Source organism: Cyanistes caeruleus, chromosome 7 (genome assembly GCF_971803275.1).
Source record: "Cyanistes caeruleus chromosome 7, bCyaCae1.hap1.1, whole genome shotgun sequence".
Lineage (NCBI taxonomy): Eukaryota > Metazoa > Chordata > Aves > Passeriformes > Paridae > Cyanistes > Cyanistes caeruleus.
The window spans coordinates 14,783,565-14,806,687 of NC_141707.1; the positions used below are offsets into that span (position 1 = coordinate 14,783,565).

General features: G+C 41.3%; 3 protein-coding genes across 55 annotated transcripts in view; 2 read left to right on the forward strand and 1 right to left on the reverse strand.

Annotated features, from left to right (window-relative positions):
- The first annotated feature begins 604 nt into the window (after positions 1–604).
- Positions 605–11,387, forward strand: CASP8 (caspase 8). Of its 3 annotated transcripts, XM_086897217.1 has the most exons (11): positions 605–640; positions 1,351–1,408; positions 1,730–1,753; positions 1,871–1,973; positions 4,262–4,591; positions 4,799–4,904; positions 5,900–6,038; positions 7,477–7,565; positions 8,196–8,307; positions 9,305–9,794; positions 10,531–11,387. In XM_086897217.1, exons 5-11 carry the CDS (start codon positions 4,281–4,283, stop codon positions 10,661–10,663), a joined length of 1,380 nt encoding a protein of 459 aa, XP_086753343.1. In that variant the 5' UTR covers positions 605–640; positions 1,351–1,408; positions 1,730–1,753; positions 1,871–1,973; positions 4,262–4,280; the 3' UTR covers positions 10,664–11,387. The 3 variants fall into 3 exon arrangements, with proteins under 3 accessions (XP_086753343.1, XP_023786596.2, XP_023786595.2); XM_023930828.2 differs by lacking the exons at positions 605–640; positions 1,351–1,408 and adding an exon at positions 9,896–9,962 and having other exon boundaries at positions 1,653–1,973; positions 10,531–10,700; XM_023930827.2 differs by lacking the exons at positions 605–640; positions 1,351–1,408 and having other exon boundaries at positions 1,660–1,753.
- A 258-nt stretch (positions 11,388–11,645) lies between these two features.
- TRAK2 (trafficking kinesin protein 2) overlaps positions 11,646–23,123 on the reverse strand; it is a 32,419-nt gene continuing 20,941 nt past the window's right edge. For 21 of the 50 annotated variants that reach the window (XM_086897108.1, XM_086897102.1, XM_086897098.1 and 18 more), the window contains 4 exons: positions 22,776–23,074; positions 22,163–22,441; positions 21,842–21,941; positions 17,367–21,304 (listed from right to left, as the gene is read on the reverse strand). In XM_086897108.1, the coding sequence (XP_086753234.1) occupies positions 20,626–21,304; positions 21,842–21,941; positions 22,163–22,441; positions 22,776–23,074 (1,357 nt within the window). In that variant the 3' untranslated portion in view covers positions 17,367–20,625. Of the gene's footprint in view, positions 12,347–12,964; positions 13,366–15,010; positions 15,906–17,179; positions 21,305–21,841; positions 21,942–22,162; positions 22,442–22,775; positions 23,075–23,123 lie in introns of those variants that run through there. The other 29 variants (XR_015289077.1, XR_015289086.1, XR_015289079.1 and 26 more) reach the window with 7 other exon arrangements.
- Positions 11,686–16,596, forward strand: LOC147652208 (caspase-8-like). Of its 2 annotated transcripts, none has more exons than XM_086897215.1 (7): positions 11,686–12,218; positions 12,475–12,580; positions 13,719–13,854; positions 13,933–14,048; positions 14,560–14,698; positions 15,224–15,725; positions 16,010–16,596. In XM_086897215.1, exons 1-7 carry the CDS (start codon positions 11,911–11,913, stop codon positions 16,143–16,145), a joined length of 1,443 nt encoding a protein of 480 aa, XP_086753341.1. In that variant the 5' UTR covers positions 11,686–11,910; the 3' UTR covers positions 16,146–16,596. The 2 variants fall into 2 exon arrangements, with proteins under 2 accessions (XP_086753341.1, XP_086753342.1); XM_086897216.1 differs by having other exon boundaries at positions 11,771–12,168.

A 23,123-nucleotide genomic window follows, 5' to 3' on the forward strand; every position in this document is an offset into this window, starting at 1 on the left:
AAATTTTGTATTGGGGTAAGGGTTTATCCTTGTTTCTGACTGATTCCTGCACTTTGTTGGGCTGCATGAATCAGTGAGGATTTAACTGCTTCAGGGTTTAAGCTGAAGTGAAACTATGAAAATACTCATTGTTATATATGATTAGCGATGCCTTAAGGTGAAGATAGGAAAGAGTACTGTCTGGTGCTCTCAGGTGCAATTTCTAGCTTGCACTGATTTTAGGAGGGGTGTTTTGCATTATACAGAGCATTGAAATGCAGCCAGTTTTCCAAAACATGATGGTCCCTTTATGATAATGAAGTGGTACTTGTGTGACCCATTTAAGTCTTCCGAATTAGCATGGCTGCCACACTTGAAGTCACATTTATGCCACAGATAAGGAAAGTGTTTCATCCTTTGGTGGAATATATAACATTGGGATGGAACTGTGATATTTCTGGTTTGCAGTTACTGTTCAGACCTGATGCACTCATTTTGTATGTTTAGGAAACTAATTAATTTTTATCACTATGGAGTAATCATTGACTTTGTTTTGCAGGATCTTGTTTTCATTTTTAGTTTGGTAGACAGGGAATGTCATCATGCTCTCTTGCTTTCTCTGTAGAGACTTCTGCCTGGGTAATTTCCAGTGAAATCATAGGTAGGTAAAGGCAGTCAGAAGAGTCCGAGTTCACTGAGCATTGATTTTCATGGGGGGAGGGTTCCACACTTGTGAAGTGTAAAAGAGTGGTAAAGTCTCCCTTGCTTATAAGGAGTTTGTTTACACAAAGTTTATGCTATCCTGATTTGGACTGTTTAGTGTGAGTATTTCACTTGTGTGTCGAGGGCTGTGTTTATGTGGCTGCACAGTTTATCTGGGTGCATGCAGTGGTACTTGTCAGCACCAGCCCAAGAGCTGCACAGGCTGGAACTGGAAGTGCAGCTGCCATCCACCCAGTTGGGGAATTCTGTGTCATCTCCTGCAGGGTGAGATGGAAATTTGAAACCCTTGGTGTGGGGAGACTGGGTTGGTTTTGTACAACTTAGGTATTTATCACTCCTTGCTGCCCACACTCTACACCTTTCCTGTAACTCTAGTGATGCAGAGCTGTGCCAGAAAGAAAACATGAAAACAAACAAATGTGGTTGGCTGTTGTTGAGGCTTACTGACAGCATACAGAGCCATGCATGTGTGCACTCTCCACCTAAAGAATTAAGGAAGGGTTGTGTCTTGTGCAGCCCCTGTATAGACAGATTTAAGTGGAACTAGTATAAACACTCTTCTGGGGAAGTTGCTGTCTTGGCAAGATCGTGATGTTGAAGTGGTAATCAAGTTCCTGGTATCCTGTCCCTCCTGTCATTTTTGTGCAGGAGCTGTGTATCCCACCTTGTGCCAGTGCAGGTCACAGTCGCTACAGTTGTTGAGCAGGTAGGAGCCACAGCAGATTTCTTCCTCAAGATCACCCTTTCTAGGGAGATCAATTTTTGGCAGGCGGTACAAGGAAAATATAGGGTCACTGAGACAGTTCTGGAGGAAGCCAGAATGCAGGGGAGCCGAGGGAAATGAAGGAAACTAATTCAACAAAAGCACAGTAACATTTCCAGGAAGGGCGGGAGAGGAAGAAATCAAAAGTGAAACTTCTGTGAAGTGATATAGTGCAAAAAGGGGTGGACCTTCAAAGTGCTGATTGAGAGGAGAAGCCATTATTTGTTTGTCACAGTGCATATCTCAGCATTGTGGCTCTTTCAGACTGCAACTGAAGTCTTGGTTCAGGTAAGACACAGAAGAAATTATGGAAGGAAAGAGATGCTGAGACTTGGAATGACGTGGAGACAAACGTTTTGGACCTGAAGTTAGAGTACTTGTGCTGTTCCTCTGTGCTGTTCCCAGCCTTCGGATGATGACACAATTCCTGCCAGTGAAACAAGGTTTTCTGATCTGTTACTAGAGTGAGCCTTTTGGAAGGAATTTGTACACCTCATTCTGTCAAAGGGTAAGCTATAATTTTGAGTTTGTAAAGATAGATGGGTTGAAATCAATGAATGTCTGTTTTCATTGCAAAATCTTAACAAATGTCAGCATTCCTAACTCTCTTCATAATGCTGTCTTGAGGATCTGCTGAGAGTCTGGTAGCCATACTGAATGCTGCTTTATTTCCTGCTGCATGGAAAATTCTGGCGACTTGCATGCTGGTGTTATAAATGCATATCATATTATTGGCTTTTCGCAAATATTATAATAAATGTTCTATGTATAAGATTAGAAAATTTAGCTGTATTAATATAATTTCCTTTATTTCTGTTATTGATGAAACTTAGAAATAATGGTATAATACATATATGTTAAGCTAGGGCATAGTATTAAAACAAAAACTACTTTTGTTTGTATAACCCAAAGATTGAAAAAGATAGCTAGAGGCCCCCCTGCATTCGTAAACTATTTTATCCAGATAAAGACTTCCTGACCAGAGTTCCGGGGGAGGAATGTATTGCATTTCTGTTACTGGGGAATGTAAATCTCAATGGTGCCAAGAAGATTGATCTATTGGAAAGGGGGCAAGAGAAAACTAAACAGAAGAACACCAAAAATCTTAAGAAGAATGTATGAATATGTACGAGAATTTATGGATATGTAGTAGGGTTCTGTTTTTAAGGGACAGTCCTGTGTTAGTAAGGTGTGCTCTCTTGGCTGAATGCAGAGATACCCAGCCATATCTGTATACTTTATTTTTATCTCCTAATTGCCTTTTTATTCAACTTTTAAATTCTATAAGAAAAATACGTGAACCTTGTTTTTCACGCTGGGAACCTTTTCATTGAAGTATATTACATAAATCTTTTCAGAAGAATGTTTAGTTGTTGCTTTCCCTGTATTTACTGAGCGCTGCTACTGAGTTTGGTGCTAATAGTTGGTTTTTTTCTTAATTTAAAAAATATCTTCCTGTTAAATTGGGGTGAGTTGGAGAGGGACTTCAGAGAAAACGGGTAAGTCATAGCAGAGTTGTTGACACAGCAGGGCAGTGGACTGAGATATTTTAAATGAAAATATGTAGATACAGCCATTTCTCACTGTCTTTTAATTAGGATTTGTGTATGAGAGCAAAAGTGCTGAGCTGTGCTCTATGCTAGAAAGCACTACGTATGCTACTTAGTTGTTGCTGTAAAACAAAAGCAAAACCTGATTACTTCATGGCTTGTTTACCTTTTTTTTGCACAAGTTCAGTAATAACCAGTTCTCTGAAAATGTAAGTGTGTAGTAGCTGAAGTAGGGATCTCCTGCTTTATTAGCATTTAATTCCATTGTAACATAGTTCTTGGAAGTCATGTGACAATACTGTGTTGTGAAAAAGGCAGACTTCCTGGAACTTTAGAGACTGGTTGTCTCACTTTCTTCAGAGTTGCCCTCCCATGTAAATGATTTAAAATTTCTACTAATAGCAATAGTAATTTTACTTGTATCAGCAAACTGGGAGAAAAAAATGGTGGCAGTTAAATATTGTTTTAATTGTGCTCCCTGTAGTTACAGACCGGCTTCAATGTAACATGTAGGCAGCAGGTCTCTTTTAACTGCAATAATTTGATGGGTTTGAAACTTACAGCCTTTGAGAAATAAAATTAAAATTTCCTTTACAAGAAAGATTTGCTTTTATAAACAGTATCTCTTGTATCTTAAATGAAAGGCATGATTTATGTGAAAAAGAAGATTTTACTTGCTGCAGATAAACCAAAACAGGAAGAGGTGCTTTGGGTGTGCTGACCAGAGGCAGTATAAAAAGAAAGGAGAAGCAAGATAGCTTAGAGTAGCTATATTCATGTGGACTCTTAGTCTTGTTATGGTGTAAAAACTGTGTTGTGGTGTAAAATTTGGCAGTCTCATTTACTACAGCCTATATTTCAGACTGGCAGGTGGCTGTTTCTCCCAAATGGTATCAAACTTCATAAAAAAACAAACCTGAACAAAACCAGCAGCAGGCTGCCAGGACTGTACATCCTGTACATTGGTACTTCCCACTGTCTAGAACACCATAGGAAGGAAGAATGATCTGTGTGTTTCTCTGCTAATGGCAATAACTACAGAGGTTTCAATATTCTTTGTTAAGTCCAGGGAACTGAAAGAGCTAAGCATCAAAGCTACAATAGCAAGACAACCTCTCTCTATCAAAATACTTCTGATTGCATGTATTTATTTTGGGCTATTCTACATTATGTAATGCCCCTTATATGAACCATGTTGTTGCACTAATCTTGCTGACAAATGAAATCAACTGCTGTTTGTGTTTAGATCCAAACCCTGATGTGAAATGAGTAGAGACTTCTTCAAGCTGCTTTTTGAAATTTCTGAGGCTTTGGTCACAGAGGAAGTGGCAGCTCTTAAATTCCTCAGCCTGGAGCATGTCCCCAGGAGGAAGCTGGAAGCCATCCAGGAGCCCAAGGCCTTCTTTGAAGTGCTGCGGGAGAAAGACATGATTGGGGTGGGGAACCTGTCCTTCCTGAAGGAGCTGCTCTACCAGATCAGTCGGATCGACCTCCTGACTGCCTACCTGGGCTCCAGCCGTGAGGAGATGGAGAGGGACCTGCAGGTCCCAGGCAGGGCACAGGTGTCAGCTTACAGGTAAACACAGGAGCATGCAGGGTGCAACAGTTCAGTGCCAACTGTCTTTTCTGTCTGCAATGTTGTCTTACGAATATCCCAGCATAACTGTATTTATTACACATGAATTCCTGCCATTGTGAGTTTTGCATTTTGCAGTTCAAATGTTTAATTGTGGTCTTTACTTCTTATGGCTTTCTTGAAGGTCACTCTGTTTTTTATTGTCAGGCAACTGCTGTATAGAATTGCAGAGGACTTGACTCCAGAAGACATTGCAAGTGTGAAGTTCCTGCTCCAAAAACTATTACCAAAGAACAAGCTCCAGGAAAACGCTGTATGAAAAATGCTCTTGAGTTTTTTGCAAGGCTAGTTTGGTGTCCTTTAGTTCTTGTAAGAAGGGAGGAAAGAGAAAGCAGTGTGCTCTCATGAAAATCTGGTTTGAAAGAATTGTGCTGTTAGCTAATAGCTGCTGTGTGAAAGAACAGATCCTTATTTTTTGCATTGTATCTTTGCCTTTTTTTCTCTTCTGATTCTATTTTCTCTTGCAAAATCCATCATTCTCTTCCTTTAATCTTTGTTTGGCATTTATAAGGCAAATGTCTTTATAAGACATATGCTATACCTAAGAAGAGTGATGTTTGCTAAAGGAAAAACAATGTTTTAGAGACAGAAAATCGAGTTCTAATGTGAGTTCAACCACAGATTTTTGTGTGTCAATGGGTAAATTTTCATCTTTATTGTAATTTGGAGTAACAACATATTGCTAACTTTCCCCCAAAAGTATTAAGAGGTTGTGTGAGCTAGTTTAATTTTTGTAATGAGCTGTGTTATAAAAATGCTTTGTATTATCAAGCACCTTCCTTAAAAGTCCTATTTGTATTGTGGCACGTAGAGGGAAACTAGCAGATTTACTTCCAACTTGGTGGACAATTGAGCTTTAATAAACAAAATTAGTGTTGAACAGCTTTTCTGTAATAGGAAATGCAAAATGGCATAGCTACAGGACTTAGCAGCACTTCATCAGAACACAAAGGCAGAACAGGATGTTCTGTCCTCATCAGTGTTTTGTACTGCTGAAACAAAGCAGGATAGCCTAGTTATAAGCAATTTCTAATTGTCCTGCTTTAACGTTACTGATGATGTGTTTATTCAGTTGCATTGCATCTTGGCCCTTGCTTTAATGAGTTTTGGAGGAAAAAGTAATAGGTCTTTAGCTGGCAAGTCTCTGGGAAGGAGGATGTTGTCTTCTGCCCTGTTGCAGAGGTGCCTGATTCTGCTGTTATCAAAGGTCACTGGATGAGTTTGGGTTATGTGTTTTTGTTTTACCAGTCAATGTTGCAGGTCTTTCTGGAAATGGAAATAAATGGGATAATTAAAGAAGATAATCTGACAATTCTGAAAGATCTATTCCAGAGCGTTAGAGCTGACATAAAGAAAAAAATCGATGCTTATGAAGAAAAAAGAAAAGGTATATTTATTTAATCCGCTCTTTAGGAACATTTTGTGGGTTTTATGACTCCATCCTTGTCAGCTTAGAAGTCCAGCCATAAGGGAGAGATCTTATTACCATAAGGATACCTAGGATAGGCAGAACAGCTCTGAAGAGCTCTGATTTCTGAAGTTTTCTGCTACTTCATTATCCCATCGTGGATTCTTGTATCTATCCTTGAAGTATGTTCTGTGCCTTGTAAATGCTCTTCTTCTGCCTTCTCTTTGCCTTAAATGTAATTTATCTGTTCAGGAAAAACTGCGGTACTGGTTTTGGACCAGCACAACTTCCAAGTCACTGTAAGAGACAGAAAGTGACAGCTGACTTGGGGAAACTTGAGTTGGGAGATAGTCAGAACTATTTTCTGTTAGCTAGGCCCTTTGTTCTTTGTCAAAGGAAAGTCCCTGAAAACCAGTCACTTGACTGAAGTGTAGCTTTCTGTAACCAGATGGAAAATTTCAAGGACTTCAGTATATCCGGGCTGTTGCAGCTGAGGTGGTGCTTTCTGGCACCACAGCTGGGTGTTTCTTTGGGAAACAGGATGCTCAGTCAATAACAACTTGCTTCTGAATGGCTCAGGACCTGAGTTTCCTCAGATACATTTAAACAGTCCATGCAGTACCCTGCAGAGCTACCAAGTAGTTTTCCCTGCACGTCTTTGTGCTGCTGTCCTCTGCTGGTGTCTCTAAAAGAGCAGAAGATAATTCCCAAGGGAGGCTAGTGCAAGCAAGTGCTGTGTCAGGGGACATGGCTTTTTAGTAGCATTGTTATTATTTTGTCCTCTTGATAAATAGGAAAAAAGCATGCTGTGTAGAGTTTGTTGTCCTGACAATTAAATTTCATTTAAACGCATTTTTGTAACTTGTAAAATGAGTACTGTGATTTTGTTTCCTTGGTTAGCGTCATGGATTTGATGATTTCACTTTTTTCAGAAAGTTGTATTCAAATAAGTGCTCTGAGAAGATCTTTCATTATGCTGGTATTTTGCATCCTTGCATCTACTCACACAGTAAAGTTCTGTGGAGCAGAGACAGTAACCTCAGAAATAAATGGACCAGCATTTTGTACTGTTGTACAAAAATGGGTCTCCTCTTCCACTTACATATCCCACAGTGGAGATGCTGGTGAATGGCTTGCCTTACTCACACCCAACCTTTTATTATCTGTATCTTGCTACTGTAGAAGAGCAGGGGAGCAGAGAAGCAATGGAGCACAGCCCTGCATGGCTTCTATAATAACCAGTAGTCTGTGAAACTGGAGCTGTGTTTGGCCCAGCTCTACAAAATGCTGCTGTCTCACTGGTGTGAAAACCCCCTCCACCTCACTCCTTGTTCTGGCTTTTTGAGTGTTGAAATGTGCACAGCAGAATATTTATCTTTTTAGTTCTAAAATGTTTTGTTAATCTTCTCCTTCTTAGAAAATTATTCTAGGGAAGAAGTTCGCTATCCCATGTCTGTGTCTGGGCATCCAGAGGAACAAGGAGCAGAGAGGGAGGCAGCAAAACAGGTGAGAAATACCTCAAGATTACCTTTGAAATATTTGTCCATCTCCTGGGAGACGGAGGATAAATTCATGATACTAAGTAGGTGGAACAGCCAAGATGGAGGGATTCTGGCTCCATATGTAGGTCTCTGAACAATTCCTATTTTTCCAAACAAGACCAAGCCTTCTTTGTGGGGACCTGGTTGTCAGCAACCTTTTAAGCAAGAAATGAACCAACAGTTGAGTGAAGAAAACCAATCTTAATGATAATGAAGACTGGGACATTAAAGTCCTGGCCAGGATGTGAAGGGAATAGCAGAACCTGCTACCTCACTGAAATTGCACAAGTACCCTCAGAGATAGTGGTGGAGTGCAGAAACTTTCCCTATGCACATGCAAATTTGTGTTTCTGGATCCTTTCTCACATGTCAAAATCATATCCTGACAGAAGAGAGAAAGGAGGATAGGTCCAGGGAGATAATGCAGATTCCTCTCCTCTGTAGCTAAATTGTATACAATTATTGTAGGTTTTTCCTTTCTTGTTTCTTGGCCTTTGTGATTTACATAATGATGGACCAGCAATCTGTATATAGTGTATTTCTCTTTTGAATGCTTGGCTCCGCTTTCCTACCTGCTTTTTTTTTGTTTCTGCAGCATGGGAAAATTTATACGATGAAAAATAACCCCCATGGTTACTGTTTAATTCTTAACAACCACATTTTTAAAAATCCACGTGACAATAGAGAGGGAACATTGCAAGATGGAGGTAAGTACCTTTTAAATCAAATTATTGGTTTGGTTTTTTTTTCCTCTGATAATTCTCAAAAAAAAAATAAATTACCTAATCTTTGCTGTGAAGAAGAATCATGTCCATGGTACTCCCTGGCCTCCAGAGACTGGGGTGAATCACTGTACCAATTGGAAATATTCCACTTCCAACATTTAGCTGATGGCTTAAAGAAGGATCTAATTTTTGTTCTAGGAAAAAGGCATTGTCTTAATTGGTTATATGTACAATTAGTGAAAAAAGTGATTATTATTCCACCTTTCCAATTTTTGATTGTTTTTAGTTCTTAGCTATGATAGAAAAATATTTTAAGTCCTCAAACTCTCTTCAATGCTCAAACAAATGCTCTGGAACTTTCCTTAAAGCCTGTCTTCCTGCAAGTCACTTTTGAGATAAATAAGAGTAAAACAGTAAAATCAGATTCCTGAAAGGACATGTCACGGATACTTGAACTCCATCCAGCCCATTTACAGGCCATTATTTGCTGAGAAGTCTTCATAGCATTTGTGAGCAGGTTACTCGGACTTCCTTTGTGCTGCATCGACCATTCTCACAGAATGAGGGACCGACTTCGTTTAAGAGTAGCGAAATTTGTCATTCTAAAGAGGTGGCACTTCTTTAACTTGCCAGATGTTGTTCTTAGGCATCTGAGACTACTATGCAATGTGTAGTTCAAGCTTGTTTTAGCACAGTAAACTTCACTGATTTGTACCAATACAGCACAGAATCTGAAACCTGTTTGTGTTTTAGATAGCATGATGCTTAACCCAGTTGTATTTAAAAAAAATAAAATTAGGGAAATTAGGCATTTAGGTTTTTCTAATAGGATTTGGCAGGCTAAAAGCTCATCAGGTGATTTTATTGGTGGGATCTGAACACTTCTGCTAATATCTGATCTACCACACAGACACTGATATTTCAGCATCTTCCTTGTCACTATGTATGTTTAACAAGTTCCTTCTGATTTTCTCCCCAGAGGCTGTGAAGAGGGTCTTTAAGTGGCTTCAGTTTAAGACAGTTGAGTACATGAATCTAGAAGGAAAAAAATTATATGAGACAGTTAAAGAATACAGCAAAAAAGATCACAGAAATATGGACTGTTTTGTTTGCTTCATTTTCTCCCATGGTGAAAGAGGCAAAATAAAAGGTGTTGATGATGAGTGCGTAAATATCGAAGATTTAGTCTCCTGCTTCACTGGAACTAATTGTCCTTCTCTTGCTGGCAAACCCAAGGTGTTTATCATCCAGGCTTGCCAAGGCTCTGTGTGTCACCCACCTGTTACAATAGAACCAGACTCTTCTGGACATCTTGAGGTGGATGCTAGTCCTTTGACTTCCATTCCTGATAAGGCTGACATTCTGATTGGCATGGCTACAGTGGAGGACTACTTGTCCTTCCGCAGTCATAAGACTGGCAGTGTTTACATTCAGTCCCTCTGTGAGAAGATGGAGTTGCTTTGCCCACAGTAAGTACTACTTCTAATTCTTGTACATTTAGGTTATTGCAGATGTGCATTCTTAAGCATGCTGTGCTGAAACACAGTGGTTTGCATTTGTGCAATTACAGCTTTTCACATTCAGGACAGTGGAGAACGGTACTTATTTTGAAATTGGGCACTGTTAATCTTCTACAGGTGAGCCAAAGTGTGACTTCCCCTGGTTCTCCTGTGACAAAACCAGGGTTGTAATGCTGCAACATTGCACACAAACAAGTGTGTGTATGTGTGTTTTTTAACATTTTTTGACTGATAAATTATTTTTCTTCCAGTGACACCTGATTAGAGGTGAATTTGTTGAGTGCTTACACAGACTAAACCCCCCAGAGTTCTACAGGCATAATTTTCATGGTTGCCTCTCAGCCATCCCCTCATAAACTTCATTTAGAAAATAGAAATTTCCCTTCAGATATCATTTTCTCATGGCATCCAAAAGAAGACATGGAGAATGTATAGGTTTGTTTAATCTTGGTGACCTCTTCTGGTTGTAACCAAAGCAATGCTACATGGAGGTTGCTTTTATTTCCCTAAAACACACTGAATTCTGTGGTTATTCAAAGGAATGTGCAATTTTAGTGGCAATAGGGTGAGGAAGATACCAGCCTTCCCTGGGATACCACTTTATTGGGGCAAACACACATCACCTTCTTGGCTGAGCTGCAAGTACCATGTGTTTCAGTGTAACTTCTCTTAATTTTTGTTCAAGGCGCGTGGATCTCACAGCCATCCTAACAGAAGTGAACAATGAAGTGGCAAGAAGAGAATTAGAAGGATCTAAGCAGATGCCAAAGATAACATCAACACTACTGAAGCAACTGATCTTTGAAGTTCCACAATGAAAAATAGACAAGTAAGAATACACTAGATTAGGAATGACATCTGGAGTGGGCTTTGATAGGGAAGAGAATTTACATGAGAATTTATCTGGATCTATGTAGTAGCCCCAGCCTTTTAAGGAAGCATAGGACCTAAATTTTAAAACTTCCATATTGAATTGGTTTTCTGACACCTGGATCTGTAGTGGTCTGTTAAGGCTGTGGAAGACTACAGAGCTTTGGGGTTTTTGTCCTGCAGAAGCAGTGGAGTATGTTCAGTCTGGGTTTCAAGTGCAAAAGGACTTTCAAGTAGAATTGAAATTGTTACTGGAAATGTCAGTGGAGTCTCATTTGTGTCTGAGTTGTTTCAAGTCCCTAAAATCTGAAAAAAAACCCAGAATGCCGGATGCATTCCCAGGTAGCATGTGTAAGGTAACTGCCTTACACAGTTGAATTGTTGTCTGTCTTTGGAAGCTAAAATTGTTCATGGAAAATATTGTCCTGCTTCAGAAGGACCAAACCCCCATGATTATGTTAATTTGGTTCTTCTAAATATTTGGTTTGATTTATGTCAATCGTTTACTTGAATAAGCAGCTCAAATGTATAAGTTTTTCAATGATAAAGGTTCTCATTTCATTATTTCTCAGAGCTCTCAGGGCACAGTGTGTCTTGAATGACTGCAGAATACTGGAAGGAAGCTCTGTAATCGTGTTTCTGTTATAATAAATTCTCTTGGTTTTTGTATCACCTCGGTTTGTGGTGTGTTCCTCTTTCGGATGAGCTTTCTGAGGGACAGTCAGCATGACAAACAGTTTTACCCCAGCAGAAGTCATTCTGCTCTTGTTGGAGTGTTTGTTGGCAGCCCCCCTGTGGGGAAGCAGCTGGAGAGATGGTAGGAAAGAGCGGCTGGTGGATGTTAGGGACCGAACGCCTGCAGGGAGCGGGCTGCCTGTTCTGACAGCAGCCCAGGAGGCTCGCAAGGAGGAAAGCGAATCAGCGATGTTATAAAAGCTTCCTTCTCCTTGTATTAAAATCGCAGCGCTTTGTGAGTGGAACCGGCGAGACCGCAGGAAAAGCCCGGGCAGAGGGAGATCCCCGCACCCGCACTAGCCGGTTCGGTTTGCTCAAGAATGGGCTCGACAAGAGGAGCAAACACGGCACACCGTTCCCCGAGGAACTGCGGCGTCTTTCGCTCCGGAAGTTTAAATCCAGAGGGAAGCGCCGCCCCGCTCGGGCCCCGCCCTCCGCCCTGCGCGGCTGCGGCGCGGCCATGGAGCTGCCCCGGGGGCGGCTGCTGGCGGTCAGCGACGAGCTGGACCAGGCCGAGCTGGCGGCGCTCAAGTTCCTCAGCCAGGAACACGTACCCAGGAAGAGGCTGGAAGCCGCCCGGAGCCCGCACGACTTGTTCGAAGCGCTGCAGGAAAAGGGCGTGCTGGAGGCGGGGAACCTGGCCTTCCTCAGGGAGCTGCTGTACCGCATCGGGCGGATCGACCTCCTGGTTGCCCACCTGGGCTCCAGCCGGGAGCAGGTGGAGAGGGAGCTGCGGGCGCCGGGCGGGGCGCGGGTGCCGCCCCTCAGGTGGGTGAGGCCGCCGGGCCGGGCCGGGCCGGGCCGGGCCGGCCGCCTCATTCTGTCCGGGCAGCCGTCACCTCAACACCAGGCTGAAGGGTTTGACTTCAGGCGGTCCTGGGACTTGCGTCCTCCATCTAAAACGGGGAAAAAAAAGGGGGAATATGTGCTGCGGGGACAGTAGACAAAAGGAGTAGTGCAGTAGTACGGAGTTAAGTTGTGCTCGGAAACATGATGAAACAATGCCCTCCACTTCTTTCTCTAGATCTTTGCTCTTTCAACTATCTGAAGATACCACTGAAGATGAGCTGATGTCTTTCAAGATACTTTTGGACAAAGAACTACCAAAAAGCAAGCTAACCCGTGAGACTGTAAGTATCTCTTTAATACGCTTTAAAAATTATAACTATAATCCATAGAGGTAATTGGGTTGCTCATGGGGGAATGAACGTCACTCTTCTTTATGGTGTCACTCATAAGGTGAAAACACAAGAAAAAGGGTGCCCTGGGTGCACATGGGATTTGTTTGTGCTGATGTCAGGCACAGCTTTTGCAGAAGTGTCACAGGCAGCTGTGCTGGGAGTGCCAGGCACTTGAGGCCATCACATCCAAGCACCACACGGGACTCGGGGCACTCAGTGGCTTTAATCAACAAAAAACTGATAAGCACATTTACTTATCTTCCCCAACAGACTTTTTTTTTTCTTCTTCTTTCTAAGTCATCAAATACAGAAAGGTACCCACTGGGGATGTTATTTTATGATTTACTTTTTTAATGCATAAGATACAGATCTAAGCAGCAGATTCTTCTCAAGGCTAAGTCAGATGAGTTGGAATTTACAAGTAGCCTTGCAGGAGATCCAGTGCTTTTATGCTGTCCCAGGCTGCAGTTCTGACTCCTTGGTGCTTTGTTATGTCTAATAAAAGGATTTGAGGATTTTTCTTCTTTTCTTAGAGGGGAGATTATGAGTGCTGTTCTAGTAAATTCTTGGGGTGACCACTCTGCTCTGCCACTCACTAACGAGTTTCTGTCCCTTGGGTCCCCTTTTACTTCAGAGCAATCTCTACACCATCATGTGAAGTTATTCCCTTTTTGCCAGCACTTAAAATGGTCACTGCAGTGATTCTTCTGTTTCAGCTGAGTGCAGGATAACCACTGTAAATTGAATGAAAGCAATCATTAAAAATCTTGTTGCATATTCCTGTATGACCACTGTTAGATATCTTGGATTAGATCTTAATTAGATCTTGGCACCTCTGTCCTACAGAAGAAGAAAGGAAGTAAGTATGTTTTGAGAAGATATTGGTACTTAACGGTACTTGTAGGTTTTGTTGAAGTAGGATTAATTGGCTCAGCTGAGGTGTCACCTGAGCTCCCAGTCAGCTGGAGTGGCTCTGTGGGTCGAATGTGCTGTCACTACATTAAAGCTTAGGTGTGCATGCAGCAGCTTTGCTCCCAGTGGCAGCATGGAGGTGCCCTAAGAACAAACTGCCTTTCTGATTACCCAGACAATGCTTGACATTCTCACTGAGATGGAGAAGAAGGGCCTTCTGGGGAAAGACAACCTGAGTGTGCTGAAGAGTCTCTGTGAAAAAATTAACATCAGCCTGTGGAACAGAATTGAAGATGGATTAAACCTGTTTGGTAAAACAGACCAAAACAGCCTCTTCCCCATAGTTATTCTTGAAGTGATGTGCAGGACTAATCACAAATGCTTTGCAGGCCAAGAAGAGATGCTCATCACAGAGGAAGAGAGGGGCAGCACAGGATGCCCTGAAGGATGTCTGGTATCATCTGTGGCACCTGATCCTCCTGTCAGTTTTAATGACCCCTCTCAGGTAAGGTAGTTTATTTCTTAGAACCATCATCATTTTGTCTCAGAAGAGCTCACCCCTCCATGAAGTGAACAGTTGTTCTAAGACCAACTGTTAAAAGAACTGTCTATAAAAAGAAAAATGCACAACTCTGCATCCTTTATTCTGAAGCTGTGTCACAGGCACAGCTGCTGCAGTGTTGTACTTCAGAAACATCTGCAAGGGGGTAGCAAGGTAGGCTGAGCTCATGATACCAGGAATTGGGCAGTTGGCAGCTGGCATGGCACGGAGATGTTAGTGAAGAGAGCACCCCATGTGAGCTGAGACTGACTTTGGTTGTCCAGTAGGGTGCTGTCCTGCACAGACTGCCAAAGGCAGTGGGACAGGGCACAGCCAGGCCCTAGGAGCAAAGCTGTTGAGGGAGAGCTGCCTGGAGAGGAGGCCAGCTGGCTCCGTACCCTGCTCTGCCACTCCCAACAGCTAAGGAGCACTTCGAGGAGAGTGCAGGAGTTTCACCTGCAGTCTTTCTTTTCAGCTTCTAGAAGCTTACAAAATGACCAGCCGACCCTGTGGAGTGTGTCTGATCCTGAATAATCACAATTTTGCAAAAGCTAGGGAAGGAGTGCTGGAACACAAACACATGAAGGATCGGAATGGGACAGATGTGGATGCAGGTACAGTGAATGTCAAAGATGAGTTTGCGAATCTTTAAAAATAGAAACCCTGTTTCTCTTTCTAAAGGTCTGAATTTCAGTCTTCCCTTTCTAGGATTACTTTTGTTGTAGTGGCTCAGTTGGCTGTTTACTGTGCTGACAAGTCCTAATCAACTCATCAGGTTTTTAGTGCCCTGACACTGAACAATTCACTTACATTTTGCAGTTTTAGTGAGGTAACTGCAACCTTAAGTAGCACCCTGAGCCTTGACTTTACAAGCTAGGCTAGCTTTGCATCAGCCCTATGCATACTAATTCTAAAATATACAGACATAAACAAGAAAATATTTTAATGACAGTTCAGGGAACTCAGTAGAGATATGATGAGTGATTAGACTACTAGAGTATTTTCAGACCCGGAATGTAACTGTGTAGATGTAGTCATGTAGCAGATGACCAATTATGTCTAGAAATGCAGTTTGCAGTTGCAGAGTCCAACTTCCATAAAATGAAATGTCTCTAATTTCCCTTCTTTTTGCTTTCCAGCGGCTCTGAGGAATGTCTTTACCAAGCTTCATTTTAGAGTAGAAGAATATAGAGACCTCACTGCAGAAGGAATCCGTAAGACTGTGAAGAGCTTCCAGAGCAAAGACCATGAGGACAAGGACTGTTTTGTTTGCTGTATCCTGTCTCATGGGAAAAAAGGCATTATATATGGTGTTGATGGGCAGGAAGTACCTATCCGTGAACTGACCTCTTCTTTCACTGCACAGAATTGCAATTCACTTGCTGGAAAACCAAAAGTTTTTTTTATTCAGGCCTGCCAAGGTGATGCTTTCCATAAAGGTGTGACCATTGAGACAGATTCTGGAGAGCAAGATTCTTCTGTAGAGCAAGATGCAAGGTTTCAACTCGACTGCATCCCTGCAGAGGCAGACTTCCTTCTGGGCATGGCCACCCTGCAGGATTACGTCTCCTACAGAAGTCCCAGGGAGGGAACCTGGTACATACAGGCACTGTGCCAGCACTTGGAGTACAGCTGTCCTCGGTACCTGTGTTTCCATAAGCTTATTTTTGGCTACACCTGAATTTTCCTTCTGGAAGGAATTTGATTTAGATGCAGAGGTAGATGATATGCAGTGGGAATACTTGCTCGGAGTGAAAACAGTGTAGGACAGAGCAGCAGCATGCAAACTGTTCAAAGCGACTTAGGGAAGTGCTCTGAAGCCTGTTAAAAACAGGAGCCATTAGCATTGGTGTATATTAAAATAGGGAGAATGTTATTTTGCTGATGTTAACTGCCTAATACAAACTGTACTCATGTCTTTGCAGAGGGGAAGATGTTCTCACCATCCTGACAGCGGTGAATCGAGAAGTGAGCAGAAAAACTTGTGAGCGGGATGCAAAGAAGCAGATGCCACAGCCCAGTTTCACACTGAGGAAGAGACTCATCTTTCCTGTCAACTAAATGGGAGGAAACTGCATGGCAGAGAGCTGCTGCAGCCTGGAATTGGCTGGTTTCAGTTCAGAATTCAGTCAAACACTGAATTTTGTTTTGTATGGAACAAAAACTTTCAGTGCCTGCTCTTAGCAGAAGAGCAGATATTTTTAATTGAAAGTACAACTGAAGAGAAAAAGCCTTAAGAAATTTGTATTAATACGTTAATTTGTATTAACACTTTATTACTCGAGAGCATCTCTGAGCTGGTCTCTGATTTATCTCTGATTTAGTTGATCTCTCTCGGTGGTTTGCTGGCTAAAATAGCCTCAGTGTCCTCTTATCAGCTGTACCACACTGCTATCGCTTTCATAAGGTGTCTTTACAAAGCAACTTTTAGAAGACAACCATTATAAAGCCTTTTGTACTTTATGCCTAACCTTTGCAAAATAAAGTGAGGAGTGTTGTAAATTTTATAGGATATAATCAGCTCATGTTAGTGTTTGTTACTTGTTCCCATCACTTAGAATAATTCATTCTTCATGGCTTGGTACACTTCAAGATAAAGTTAAGCATTTGTCATCTGGCATCCTCAGCACGATGTGTCTGTGACCTGGATTTCAGAGCATCCTCTACAGAGTAGTATCAACTGAAAATCAGTTGCTCTGGTGCAGCTTCATGGTTGAAGATACCCAGTTATCCTATGTTCACTTACCTAGCTGATCTTTGAGTCTTAGTTCTAAGCACAGGAAAAGTCACTAGGTAAGTACCCAGCTCCTTAAAACATTTTATATTGTCTCCCATGTTGGGCATGCACACAGAACTGCTTCAATCTCTCCCCCCATTTGTCACAAATCTACAGGGCTCACATAACATCAGCTACTGAGGTGAAAAAACAGCCACGGTGGTGTTGGCTGCAGTGCTAACACTGCAGTGCTAGAGTAACTCACTAGCTGCTGTAAAAGAGGGGAAGAAAAAACCCCAAAGCACCACCCATGCACAAAACTCCCCGAGGTACCAGAAGATATGAACAGATTCCTTTAAAGTGAGGCTCAACACTCAAATACTGTCTAAATCAATTTATTGGCTTCTAAAGCCACCACTTCTGCAGATACCAACTCACTTTACTAAGCCTGGGTACAGTATAATCATGATAAATTTTAGCCACAAAAAGGCCTGATTTTAGGTTTGTTACAGAACACTGTAATAGAGAAAATGACATCTGGAACAAACCACAGAATATCAGCAATATACTGAAAAATGGCATGTTATACATGTTTATTATCAAATTTACATTCCACTATGAAACAACAGTAAGTGCAAAAAGCAGATGGAAAAAATACCATGAAAATCCCAGACTGTTCAAACATTGTGTGTAATCCCCTCATGTAACAGCCAAATGAAGCCCAAATACAATTACTCCCCTTCTCCGTTGCTATTCCACTGCAGTAGATGTTTAATTTTGATTAATTTGAGCATGCAGGTATCACCGAGTTTATCAAAAACTAACAGTGAAACTAGAAAGCTTTAAGTCTGTGCTTTAAGACAATCGGAATAAGTAAATACAAGAATTCCCTTCTGTCTCTTGTAACTTGCACAAGCACAGGTAAGTTCTTTCTAGCATCCGTGTTTGACTCAAACCTGCAAGATAACAGAACCCTGCCAAAATGGAATTCTCCATTCCTTCTAGCTCTAGCTCTACTCAAAGGAAAGATCTGGTGCAGGATGTCAGCCATGCAAGTTTGTCACCTCTCACCTCTCTTATGAGAGACAACAAAAGCCAAATCATGCCTAGAATCACAGTAACTTGTAAAATGTTCTCAGAAACATGTTATTAAAAAAAAGGTTTATCTTCTTGGCACAAAATGGTAAACTTCGAAGTACCAATTTTCCCTTTTACTGCAAGCCAGTCATGTATATCTAAACTGTGCACAACCATCCAAAGGCATAAATGCATGACAGAATTTGAACAACACTGCACCACAGCATCAACCATCTGGATAAACACACAAACACCATGGTATAGAGGTTCTTCCATTTTCTTTTTGCCTTATGTTAAGTATCTGATGATACACCTCAGCTACAGAACAAACTGATCTCTCAACACCCACAGCATTGTTTGAACTGAGCCAGTTTATATTGCTGGGCTATGGAATAGGGAAGCATCTCCCAAGAGAAACATGCATTTAATTTATATGCTTGTAGGTTAGTTTTACCTGAACCACGGTCTGCCAAAGGAATTCTGCCTTAGCTGATTTGCTACTTTGCTGATCCAACAGCTGGAGTTAGGAAGCCAGTTAGAAACACAGTGTAATACCTTCAAAAATTTATCTCTAACTCAGGTATACCTACAGTAAACACATAAAATGGATGGACTTTTGACATGCTACGCACTTCTCTGTTGGTACCAAACTGTCAAGCTTTTGCTAACTCGTTTCCCTGGAAGTTACAGATACACAGGAGACATACCCATCTCAGGCCACTGGAGACCAACACTGCGCTCCCTCCTTTCACTCTTACCGTAGGTAGCTAGGCAAGACACCATGCACAGCTAAGTACATACAAACATAAATACTTACATGAAAAAATTAAATATTTTTCATTTAAAAAACAAAATTAACCCGTATATAGCCTTTTAAATAAAATTCACCTTTTGTAACTGTAAGATTTTGCTTAGAGAGCAAAAGGCAACTCCAGGAGTTCCTGAATATTTCTGTGCGCTGCTGACAGACAAGCTTCTGCTAAGAATCCCTCTGCAAGTTTGAAGTGGTTACACCTTATCCTTTTACAAAAAAAAAAAAAAAAAAGAGTCATCACAAGATCTATAGAACTGTAAAATCAGAAAGGCCACATTACAAATTTCCCATAAACAAGAAGCTTTCTTTTCCTGCCCTGCTTCACTCACCCCTGCAGCAACGAGGGTGCTGATTATGGAGGATGTGCCTTACTGCCTTATGGCAAATGCTAATTGGTGTTATTGCACTGATGTTTCACACCAAACCCCCAGACAGCTGCCAGCTATACCCCACTTACATGGTACCAGGCAAGGGAAACTTAACTGTTTAATCTAATTATATGGAAGCAAATAATTTTATAATGTTGATAGGTACAGTGAAAATTTACATAAAGACTAAGAAGCTGTTTCTATTCAGGTCACTAGCAACAACGTTTTCTTAAGTTGCACAAAACATCTGTTGTAGATTGTTCACTTATGATTAGACCCTTGGACAGGAAGGAACCAAGAAAGCAGCATGGGCAGTAATATTTTGATGATTAACACTCAGAAACCGGATTTCTAAATTGAAATTCTTTTCTGAGTTGGAAAGTCTGCCTCAGCTATGTTCAGAACCACCCTCCTTCACTGATCACTGGATTTCAATATTCATTAAAATACTACAAAGAACACCAGCTTTTTTCTTCCTGTTTCTATATAGAGACTGGAAAATTTTGCTCTTAATGAAATCTTTTAAACAAAATCCTGCATAAAATGAGAAATTAATGAATGAAAGGCATAAAGTTCAATAAAGAACTCTCAAATATACAGGATGTGTACTTGGCAAGACAAGAGACAGTTTTCTGAATTTCCAACACTTTCCTTGAAGTAAATGCCCTCTATTTAAGTCTTTAAAAAGGAACCCTGAATCAAGCACCTAGGGTTTATTTCCTTTTGCAATGCTGAAATGTGCCTGAGATATTTGTGTGTGTGTGTGTGTGTGTGTGTGCACAAAACTATACTCATTTAAACAGATGCACACTACACTTCTGAAAGATTTCTTAGCTTGACATTTTCACCCCAATACACACTTTCCTGCTGATTAATTCTTATTCATTGCACATTTCTCTGTGTGCTTTGTTTTCAAGCTCTGGAAAGAAATTAATGTCTGTTAATACCTCATTAACATAATTGCACTGTCAAAATATAAATCCTGTGTTCGTAAACTGAAGTATTACTTTCTTACATGGACCTAAAGGTTCTTTCCCCCACTTCTCAAAGTGAGGAGGAGTTCAAAAGAGCACAGTTTCTGAAATGGAAAATAAAAGAATAAAACAAAAATAAATCCAAGTTTTCACATTTGTTTGCTGCAGAGAGGAACTTGGGATGATAATGCTGGTCAGACTGACATTTTAATATTATATTTAAATGATGTAGCCTGACTGCAAACAACTAGTAAATACTATGGGTATATGTTGGAAAAAAAGAAAATGCCTACACATAAAGGTTAAAGGGTTAAAACCCTTTAATGTCTAGAATAGTCTTCACTTCTGACTAAGACAAGATGCTGAAGGGGGACTTGAAATAAAGCTTTGGTTTTACCTATCTCCCACAAAACCTTCTTCCTCAAACACAAGCAATGTTCCTTTGCTCCTTGATCCCAACACTTCTTTCTCCCACATTTTAACATGCACGTACCTTCTCCAACTCTTCCATAACACACCTAACAATGCCTGTACTGGATGTTCATCCCTCAAATTATTTACTGTGCTCTAAGTTAAACACCTTTCAGGCCAGTTAGTTTTCCTTTAGTATATCCATTTTTGATGACTGTGTGCAAACAGGAGCTCCCAGTGCTCCAATCATGGCTGGAAGACTCTGGTTTCTTCTCAGTCCTGCCATTAAGTTGCTACCTGCATGTAAAAACCCAGCAGAGTCATGCCTCTGCAAGCCAACCTCTGGCCCCTGGTTCTTGCCATGGTCCTGTCTTTCTGGGGGCTTGATCACCCTGGCAATGCCCAGCCTCTTCAGTCTGTCCACGAGGGTCATCTTCAGCTGGCCTACGTCTGGGACGTTACGGGAGGGCTTTAGGCCATACATTTCCTGCAAGAACGTTTCTGCTGGTCGAGAAGCCAGGAAATTCTCTGAGTGATGCACTCGAGGCTCAAACAGCGGAGGGGAAGGACAAGGTGAACGTGAAGGAGAATTTGGTGGAGTAGAAGGAATGGGAAGAGTTCGAGGGGGTTGTAGCAAAGGCAGTTCTTCTAACATGGGGCTGTCATAAACCTTGGCAGAGATGCCTCGTTCTTGCAAAAGTTTAGCCAGGCTGCTTGTGCTGCTGAAAGTAGTAGTTGAGTCTCTTCTGTTGGTGAGAAATTCTCCAATACTGAGTCTGTAAGGAACAGCTGGAGTGCTCACTACTGGGTTTCCAGTACTGCTGCCAGTATTTCCCAGTGAAAATGGAGCACTCATGGAGCTGAAAGAAAATAAAAATTAAACAGAGACTATACACACATTAGACGTTTTTATACCTGCTCTTCATTTGCTTTTTAGTATACAGAAGACTCAAGAAAAACCTTAACTATTGCTATTCGCTGTGACAGCTTTAGTACTTGGGAATATTGTTCTGCAAAATACCAATGAATTTACCTTTCTGTGATCACCTGTACTCTATTAGATAGAATATTAACATAGTTGTCTAGTTAGTTTAAAAAACAATATAACAGAATCAGAAAGCAAATTATCATGGAATCTTTTTTTTCCACAATAGCTATATGATACAAGGCATCTGCTACTCAAGGGTTAAAATTTACTCCAAGTTACCTTAACCTGTTTTGACTCTTACTCTAGAGAATTCTAAGTTTCCCTTTGTAATTAAACTATTTTTATTAGTAACATCCTACATCTTGCCTAACTGCCTTAGTATTTTTTAAAACTGGTCCATGTACCAAAAGCCAGGAAGCAACTGTTTAATCCTATGTAGCGACATTTAGGATGTAAGCAGTCCTCATACCTGGGAGTAACTTGAGTGACATCAGATGGGTGAAGGATCCTACAGGTAGTGAAGGTAAATGTGGAATTTGTTGAAGATAGACACTTCCCTGGATTTGAGGCTGCAATGTGAAGAATTTACATCCATTAAGGGTAAAAATACAGACATACAAGAACGAATCAAAGTTTAAGACTATGTTATTACCCCTGCTAATTTTTTTGAATCCTTTTTTTTGAAGTACAGAAACAGCAAAGACAGCATTACCACACAGTCAAACACTTTCCATAGAGAAAAGGACACTACTAAATAGAATCAGGAAGAAACACTACCCATGCTTCTTACCAGTGAGTGGTACTGCTGCTGAAGTAATAGGTGGCAGGAAAATCCCTGCCACTGGCTTTGCCAATGCACATTTCTTTTCCTCTGGGAAGGACTGTTGTGCTTGAAATGTTATACCTCCTTCATCCTCTTCCTCATCATCTTCCTCCAAGTCAGAGATGTGGTGCACAGTATCATCAGACAGAGGGGTAAAGCCTTTAGTAACAACACCTGGTCTTGGGTCAAGAATGGTGCCTAGGTTGGGTCGAGCAAGCTGCTGCCAATGAAAAAGGGTCTGAGATCCTGGTGTGACAAAAGAGAAGAGATTCAGAGAGCCATTACCTACTACTGTACTGAGTTACAAGAATGCTTTATGAAAACAAGTGCAGCTGGCTGGTGCCCGCACTGTGAGCCACACATCCACTGGATGGCAATCCCAAGAAGCAGCCTAACACTTAGCACCCTCTAGGAAAGCCAAATAGGAAACGATGCTGATGAGCTCGCTGGCATGGAGCCTACCAAATAAATACTACTGCTTCCTGTTACTGCACATCATACCTAGCTATACACACCATGATTTAGCTGGCAAATATAAAATCCTTTTCTGCTAATGAGAGAAAGAATATCATCCTCTTACCTTCAATGGGTTTGACAATTTGCAACTTCTCTGGTAGGAGAACACGGAGATTACTAGAGCTGGCAGAGAGATCTGTGAATTCTGAGTTTGTACTTGGGGAAAAAGAGCTTCCTGTTGGTGTACTGCAGCCACTAGCCTCTTCTTTCTGCTCAGACAGCAAATGCATTTTTCGGTCCCACTCCTCCTCAAAGAATTGCTTCTCACTCAGGTAGTTCTGACGACGCAGGGAGAGCCTATGCAGAGCTGTGACCAGGTCATTGTCTCCAGGGGTTCCGGGCTGGCCAGGACTGTGAGCGTCTCTGTGAGAAACATCAAATAATAATAGATATTAAGCCCATTAAATTAACT

What these genes read in the sequence shown, in the direction of transcription:
- LOC147652208 (XM_086897216.1), top strand. Translation starts at nt 11,771, where the DNA reads ATGGGCTCGACAAGAGGAGCAAACACGGCACACCGTTCCCCGAGGAAC. An exon ending in TGGGCTCCAGCCGGGAGCAG is followed by an intron (nt 12,169 to 12,474) that starts GTGGAGAGGGAG and finishes TTCTTTCTCTAG; the next exon opens with ATCTTTGCTCTTTCAACTAT. An exon ending in TGGGACAGATGTGGATGCAG is followed by an intron (nt 14,699 to 15,223) that starts GTACAGTGAATG and finishes TTTGCTTTCCAG; the next exon opens with CGGCTCTGAGGAATGTCTTT.
- CASP8 (XM_086897217.1), top strand. Translation starts at nt 4,281, where the DNA reads ATGAGTAGAGACTTCTTCAAGCTGCTTTTTGAAATTTCTGAGGCTTTG. An exon ending in ACAAGCTCCAGGAAAACGCT is followed by an intron (nt 4,905 to 5,899) that starts GTATGAAAAATG and finishes TTGTTTTACCAG; the next exon opens with TCAATGTTGCAGGTCTTTCT. An exon ending in GGGAACATTGCAAGATGGAG is followed by an intron (nt 8,308 to 9,304) that starts GTAAGTACCTTT and finishes TTTTCTCCCCAG; the next exon opens with AGGCTGTGAAGAGGGTCTTT.